General features: G+C 40.7%; 1 protein-coding gene across 2 annotated transcripts in view; it reads left to right on the forward strand.

Moving 5' to 3' along the window:
• FARS2 (phenylalanyl-tRNA synthetase 2, mitochondrial) overlaps positions 1 to 8,303 on the forward strand; it is a 250,347-nt gene that overhangs the window by 162,736 nt on the left and 79,308 nt on the right. For both annotated transcript variants that reach the window (XM_035895900.1, XM_009640373.2), the window contains one exon: positions 5,808 to 5,959. In XM_035895900.1, the coding sequence (XP_035751793.1) occupies positions 5,808 to 5,959 (152 nt within the window). The remainder of the gene's footprint in view (positions 1 to 5,807; positions 5,960 to 8,303) is intronic.

Raw genomic sequence — 8,303 nt, forward strand, 5'->3', positions numbered from 1 at the left:
ATCTTTCCACCATGAATTTGTTTAGTCCCTTTTGGTTCCATGTAACAGGTCCTTAATTACGGTGTGCACAGTGTGGGAAAAAAAGCACCCTGAAGTTCATTTGAAACCTTATGCCTCCATTGCTCTCTCTCTTCTTTTCCTCTTGCTTCTGTGAGAAATAGTGAAGGGTGTTTCTCTTTTCACATTGAATGAATTAATGGTTTGAAGCCATTTGGGACGCTCAAAGGTGCTCATATGACATTCAAACCAAGGACAGAGCATTCTCACCCATGTGCAAAGAAAACCTCTTCCACTCAGAATGGTCCACGTACAAGCAGAGTGCCTGAAATCCAGGGAGAACATGATGTTCCCATGGGCACACATGGTGTTCCCCGTACCTGTATGTGAGCTTGGAGAGGTGAAGAGCTCTGCCAGGGGGAGCAGACTGTCATCCAAAAAGGGCTGACCATACTTGTGCGTTCATTCCCCGAGAAGCTCGGAGCACTACTGGAGGTCAAGACCCTTCTGCCGTTCCCTGACAGAGCAGTGCAAGAATCCCAAACTGGTCGCTTTGCTTTGGTTTTAAGAGCTTAATCCCAGAACATATCTGTATATCTGCTTTTCAGACTTTACAGAAGCTCTCTGTCAAAATTTCTCCATTTCTTCCTTTGGATATGTGTGTGTGTATACATGTATGAACATACAGAATTTACTATGTGTAACTAAGAAAAAAATTGATTTGGTGGAGGGAAGGGTAGAAACCTTACCATAATGGAACATTGTGACTGCGAATTCTAAGCCATGACAGCCAAGAAATTCAAAATTATGTTTCCTGCAGCAACCGTAATTTGTCTACTCTGGTTGTAAATATGAAAGTGCAAATCTAGGGGTATACACACTAATACAGGAAATTTCATTATGTGCAAGGGGGCTAAGTTACAGTTGTAAATTTGAAAATTTGAATTTCATGCCTTATGTGTTTAAATTTCCTATGATAACACTGAATTAATGTGGTTTCACTATGGAATATATTGAGTGGCTTATCTATTACGGGACTGTAGCTTTTGTATCAATGAGAATGTGATGTTGCATTAAAACTGTATAGTTTATGTACATACCTCTCCAAAACATGTGCAATGCAGGACTGTTAAGGCTTGACAACTGTGGTGCTACTAAGTCTCATATTTTTCTGACTTAGACTGGTGATGGCAGTAAAACATGGCCGGCTTTTTAATAGTTTGGCTGCTGTGGAGTTCCTAACCCAGTTTTTGGTACATGTCATCGTTAACCTTGTGTTTGTGTTGCCACTGTCAAAATACAAGTACAGCTTGTTCCTCCGCTGTGTTTGCCGCTCGTTTGTTGTGTCCCCCCATCTGCAGCCGGCAGCAGGGAGGGAACCAAGTGAACAGCCACAGCACAAAACGTCTGTCCATTTGGCATGTTGCACTTGTGATTCCTGCATCTGGGAAAATGTTTGGGTTTTTTTTCCTAATGCCAAATATTTGTGAAAAGTGCTGAGATAGGATGAAAGGAAATGGCCTCAAGTTGCATCAGGGGATGTTTCGATTGGATATTAGGAAAAATTTCTGTACTGAAAGAGTGGTCAAGGATTGGAACAGGCTGCCCAGAGAGGTGGTGGCATCACCATCCCTGGAGGCGTTCAAAAAATGTGTAGATGTGGCACTTCAGGACGTGGCTTAGTAGGCATGGTCATGCTAGGTTGATGGTTGGACTTGATGATCTTGGAGGTCTTTTCCAACCTTAATGATTCTATGATTCTATGAGATTCATCCTGTTTTTCGGGACTCTGGGCTCAAGACGCTCTGTGGCCTTGTACCGGCTTATTCGCTCGCACTGGCTGTGCCTTATCCCCAGCTGCTTTTCCTCTGGAGGCGGGGGCTTCTGCCCTATGTTGTACTTTCTCTCCTGTGCAGCTGTGAGTTATCTGGATCCAGGCTAGCTGACAATACTTTGTCATGTGCGGATGAACAGAAACTACCCTTACAGTGCCCCCTTGATGCTGCTAAGGTGTCCAGAGTAGTGCCCTGGTGTGGCAATGTACACAGAGCCCAAGTATTTGCTGTTTTATGCTGACAGATGAGTTCTGGTGGATCCCATTGCTGCTTAAGACAGCTGCCCCCCAATGCCTCATGCTGCTGCAATACTTCATCCAGCATATATTAGCATAAACCACCAAGAGAGACAATTTTCAGCTGGCTACAGCAGGCTGTGAACTGCAGTGGTGGAGGAAGAGGCACATGTTTGTTTTATCAGCTGCTGCAGGGGCAGTAATTTCAGACAGAAAGGTAGAGCAGGGGGCTGGGGATGAGGAATGCCCTAAACTATCACTAAACCCATGTAGAAGAGTCACAGCCCTGAGTTTTCAGGTACCTCTAGGCACAGGCAATGCAGGCTGGCAGGGCAGGATACAGCACCAGTGTCCAGCTACTCCTTTCTGTCCTAAAAGTAGCACCCTGAGAGGGAAAAGCTTGCATTTTTAGTAAGTATTTGGCTTATTTATTAACCAGAGAAGGGTGACTAATGACTAGTAAACATGTCTCATTGAAGGTGGATCATCATAAGCTTCCGTTTTATTAAAAAAAAAAATGGTAGTAATTCAGTACTACTAAATGCTTTCACCTTGGGTGGCTGAAAAATGTGGTCATTATTTGCAATATTTCCTACAACGTGGGCTCAGTGGAGTCCTATAGATAGTGTAATTACTGGGAAAGCGCTCTTGTTTTTCAAGGCTGTTGAAAAATGCCAAAGATAGCGCATTGCAACGTTTGAAACAAAGTAAACAGAACATTTAAAGTAGAGCTGTGGTGACAAAGCTCTGATGGGACCAAAGAAGTGGTGCGCAGCTCTCTGCCAGGCCTGGCCAGCACCTCGCAGCACCGCTCTGCAAGTGGGATCTGTTCTACCTTTTCCTAACCCTCTTTTCAGTTCCCTAAAAACCTAAGGTGGGTGGGGGTGGTGGTGGTGAGGGAGGGGAAGGAGAGACAGTGGGGCTTCCAGGGTTGGGCAGCATGCTAGGAGTCAGCCGACACACAGGCAGCGGAGCCAGCAAAGTGTCCTGTTGGCTTCTCTGAGCATTGTGCTGGAGCACACCTAAGTCGTGAAGAGGACATAGCTGGAAGTAGTGGCTGGGGGGGGGGGGGGGGAATGTGGCGAGAACACTACCCTGATCTCAAGGGGAGCCTCCAAAATGGCTGTAAATTCATAAGGAAACAGTCTTCAGGGCTGTCGTTTGCCTCGAACGTGGAAAAGGATCAAAGTCAATGGGCTTTAGACCACAGTGCTGTTAAGGGGCAGGAGAATTTAGAAAGGAGGACAGTAATGGCAACGGGATCTGTTGGACCGCAGTATGTATTTGCTGGGGTGCCTGAATACAAATTTAGGAACTTTATTTTGACCTGCCAGTTTGAGACTCTTGTCCTATCCTCTTTGTGTTTTAGGTGCAGCTAATAAACAATAATGTAGTTCATGTAGCTCTACAAACAAACAGATCAATACGCTTGAGAACTAGGAATTTTATCCTTATACTAACTTTAGTGTTGATATAATAGTTACTGCAATGATATTGACTGCAGCCAGGTGGTGAAGGGACAGTATAATATGGGATTATTGCCTTGCCTTTTACCATAAAAGATTTTTCTGCATTATAAGGCTCTGAGAAAAGGTTAGTACCTAATAATAAAAACATTACACTTACCACTTTAAGCATTTGTCCTGCCAGTCTTTGTAACACACACAAGCATGCACACATGCATGCACACACAAAATTACAACAATTCTGTATCTAGGCCAGTAACACCATGGATTGAGTCAAAGAGCAGTTTTCTCACAGACTTGATAATCCAGGAGGATGTAATCTAAATCAGGCTGTTCCAGGTATATTTGAAAGATATGACCACGTCGGGTCCTTGCATACATCTCATTTTAAGTGCTCTTTTCACGTGCCTGACATAATCGTGTTTCTTTTGAAACTGATAGCAAATACTCACTCTCTATGAATTGTGAGTACTCTGCTCCTTTCAGGGTTTAGGATATTACTGAGTTGCTTTAACATGTAATTATTTTTCTTTTGGTGTCCTTGTACCTGTGGGAATGAAAGTGGGCACCTGCCCTGATGGAGTCATCATGCTTAGGCTCATGAGCCATATATTCTGGTTGAATAACTAAATGTCCTGAAGCTGGGAGTTCACTGAGTTTTGGAATAGTCCCCACAAGCTTTGAAGTGTGTTCAGTAGGTTGCTGAAATATAGCAGTGGTAAATACAGCTGTAGATAGGGGTGAGGTGAGAATATAGAGGTCTGCTGCAGGGTTATGTCTTTATTTACACTAACACACATATCAGGTTGTTGACTGAGGATTATCTCCAGCATTTTCAGCTGTGACTTTTGTATAGCAGAGGAGGTGTTTACATTTCATTCATTAGTGTTTTATCAAAGGCTCTTGCAGGACGGATTTATTGTGCAAGTTTTTTTTTAATTTGGTGTACAGGATATGAATTCATTTGACAAGTTTATTCCTTTAACAAGTTCGATAATCATTTGTGATGCACAATTTTATTCACTGGGGGGGTTATTAATTTAATTTGCACTGTATTCCTTATCAGGTATTTATTGACTAGTTTACACTGTATAGAACAGGATTTGAGTAAATCAGCATGCTGTAAATTTGCCTTTTTAACAGGTTTATTGCTTTAGCAGGTATTCACTTTGGATTTCACTGCTCCATCATAAAACATTCCCAGGCATGGAATACATTTTTGAGTGAGATAATATGCCGTATAGACCAAGGTGTACACATCAGCTGTCATATACTATAAGCAAAATAAGAACAGATGTTTTCTCCTGCAGACCCCAACAATCTTGTGCAAAAGTACTTATTTCAACTGCAGTGCATTAATGGAAGGCAGAAGTAAGATATTGCATGACCTAGAGGGCAGGAAAGAAGAGCATTACCATTTTCTTTTCTTCAAAGGCAGAAACGTCTGAATAAAGGCGAGATCTGAAACCCACTGACTCCAGGGAGGTTTCATCAAAACTGAAAAATTAATAATTGTCTTGTTTTGTTTCTCTTTCTCTTCCTGTTTTTGCAAATAACAAGTTACTCTGTTCTGACCACAGGATGAGGTCTTTCTGTCTGCAGCAAAGATGCCCCTTTATGTTTAAGAGTCTGTTGTGGTACTTGTGGAATTCATAATTATGCTAATGGCAATACCTTTTTTTGTTGTTGTAGATGTCTGGATGACTATAAAAACCACTGGGAAGTGATCCATCTTTTTAAGCCAAAGTGTCTTTCTTATTGTAACCTTTTAATAACAAAGTGCCTATTGATAAGACTTTCTTAGAAATTGGACAATACAAATAATAAACATATTGTGTTATGTAAGAATGATATAAAATACATGTAAATTTTATACATGAATATGGTAAGAATTTTTTAATTTGTACAAAAATCCGATAAATGCTTTTAAAAAGTGCAATTCTACCCAGTGAATAATCATGTTAAAATGATCTCTTCCTTTTAAATGGCTCTGATCCAAAGGTGTATTCAGGCTCATAAATGCTGATTTTAGGAAACAAAACAAGCTTTTTCTTCTGAATGAATGAATGAAAGTGCTTATGAGGGGTTCTTTAAAAGACATTTCCTAGTATAAAATCTTGCATCTCAGTTGTTTACGAGGTCAGTTTGCACTTCAAAAAGCATTTCAGAAAGCTTCTAAAATGTGTGCTGTGTGTTATACAAGTTCAAAACAGTTGTAGATATACCTACCAAGTCCAGCCACTTATAAAGGTATGGTTTTTTATTTTTTGTAGCCACTCAGCAGATATCCACCTTTGGTCAATGACATCTCCTTTTGGCTGCCTTCTGAGACATACTCTAAGAATGATTTCTATGATTTGACTCGAACCATTGGTGGAGACCTGGTAGAAAAGGTTGTCCTAGTGGATGAATTTACCCACCCGAAGTAAGTAAAACTTTTAACACATTTTTTCTGTGATCAGAATATGAATATTTTAGTTCTGTATACCAAGGAATTCTTGATTCTTACAATGTGTTTGCACATTTCATTTTTACCTCCAAAACACTTTTACAACACTTTCAAGAATAAATATTTTTACTTCAAAACATTATCTTATATTTCAGTTTTCTACTAGCACTGAGCTTCTGGTATACAGACCACAAGCCCGACGTGTTGTGCTCAGTTAATCACAGCAGTGGTAAACAACCACCTCCCTCAATAAATCTGCCAGTGCGTGACCCTCTTACCCATAACAAGTCTGATATTCTAGTCCTGCTCTTTACTGAGTGACTGGTGGTTGTCTCCTTGTTCTCTTCCTTGCTTTTTCTAGTCCTGATTCACTAGCAGGCCTTTACTATAAATGTCAGGGCTAATAAAGATTTGTTGCAGAATGCTATTGTTGGTGTTCAACAGGGAGAAAAAAAATAAGCTTTGTTCCTTTCTTTCTGACACTTATTTACACTCTTGAACGATCTCTCAGGCTTCAGAATACCTTCTTATGGATATAGCAGCACTGACACGACCATTGGGTGCACAGGTTACTTGTCCAACTGATACTATCGGCTGTCTCAAAAACTGACAGGTATCAGCTATTACATATGGACTGTTTTTCAGTTTGCTCTTTCAAAATCAACAAGTAAATATGCTGCTGGCTACCCAAGTTTCTAAAACTAGGTTTTGAAATAATTTCTCTTCTTTGAGACTACTTTTTTTGGTGCTGTAGAAAAGCAGGGAGTAAACCTAGATGCAGTGGTTTTTGAAGATGATTGGGAAATGCTTCATGTTATGCTCCAGCATCTATAGATTTTTTTTTTTCTTTCTACATCCAGGTATTTGACCCAATTGTTTTTTGAATTTGATGTGTGTTGCAGACCAGATGGATAGATTATTCTATGGCCTAGTTTTCATGGTAGTTCAGTGGATTAATATCTGTTTGCTTTTTTTTTCCTTTTTACCCTTTTTGTATGGTGTTATATGAGACTGTTCCTGCTGTGTGAAGAAACAGAAATGCCAGTGGAATTTGTGTGGGCATCTGAAAGCTTTGAGTCATTAATTCTTGAGTGGTCCTTACACGTAAATCATGCAAAAGGATGTTAACCCTATACTTAAAACAGTAGGTCCAGCAGAGGAATATAGATTGGGATAAGATGAGTACTATTAATGGTAAAGAACAGCAAGGCTTTATCTTATGGAGAAATTCAAAAGCAAGTTTGTTGCGGGTATGGATAACTTATTGTCACTTGGACTGCACCATAGTATCAGTTAGCACAAGTGCATAGACATTGAAGGCTGCTCACATGGATCCTGTTGAAAATATATTTAATTGTCTTCTATCGTGATGGTCCTGATACAGTACAATCAACCTTTTTTGTAAAAACTAGGATGTTGGACCCATTTTTGGAACTGGTCCTTTCCACTCATTCATGCTGAATGTTTATTGTATGTATGATACCTCTGTGTTCATGCCACTTTTTGTCTACATTCTTCCTGGTGATACCAAACATGCAATCATCCTGGCTGTGACATCTTCTCTTGGGGGAAAACTGTGTGTAGTGCAAGCAGCTCTTCCAAGGCTGAAGGTTTGAAGAAATCTTGTTCCCTGCTCCCTCAAACAGAGGCAATATTATTCTGTGACTACTCTTGCAGCTCACTGGAGGAATCCACGTACACTGGGAGGGCCTTGCCAGCAGCACTGCATCAGACATGGCTCAGCTCATGGGTCATGCTTCTCTTCTTTACTGAGAATATCATCTTCCATACTAGTAGAGTGGTGAGGTAGGGACAGGATTTACTACTCTGGATTTCTACTGTGTGTTTTCTCCTTTGATATGCTTTGACACATCCTGAACACATACTAGAGGTGACCATTGTTCAGGACGAGAGCATTTCTTCCTCCACAAGGAATATGCCTCTGGTTCCCGCTGTGACTTCTGCAACTAGGTGAGAAAGATGACTGCTTGCTGAGAATTATCACACAGATTTAGGACTTCCCTAGTATTGTCCTCTAAAGCCATTAAACCCTCACTCAGCAGACATCCAAATATGTTTTGACACTACAAGGAGGAAAAGTTTCTCACCTTCATGTCTGAAGAACTTGGGTGGTGACACTAATGGATTGTTGGTAAGTGATGTTGTGGTCCTCTTAGTTTGTTCAATTGCAACAACAATAAAAGAAATCTTTTTAAATGCCCCATTAAAAAACAGTAACTCCAAGGAGCTTATCTACCTCATTAAAAAAAGAATTATAGAAAAAGTGACAGCTGGACATGAGCCGGCAATGTGCGCTGGC

The sequence above is a fragment of the Egretta garzetta genome, unplaced genomic scaffold, assembly GCF_000687185.1.
Source record: "Egretta garzetta isolate BGI_Z169 unplaced genomic scaffold, ASM68718v1 scaffold246, whole genome shotgun sequence".
In the NCBI taxonomy this organism is placed as follows: domain Eukaryota; kingdom Metazoa; phylum Chordata; class Aves; order Pelecaniformes; family Ardeidae; genus Egretta; species Egretta garzetta.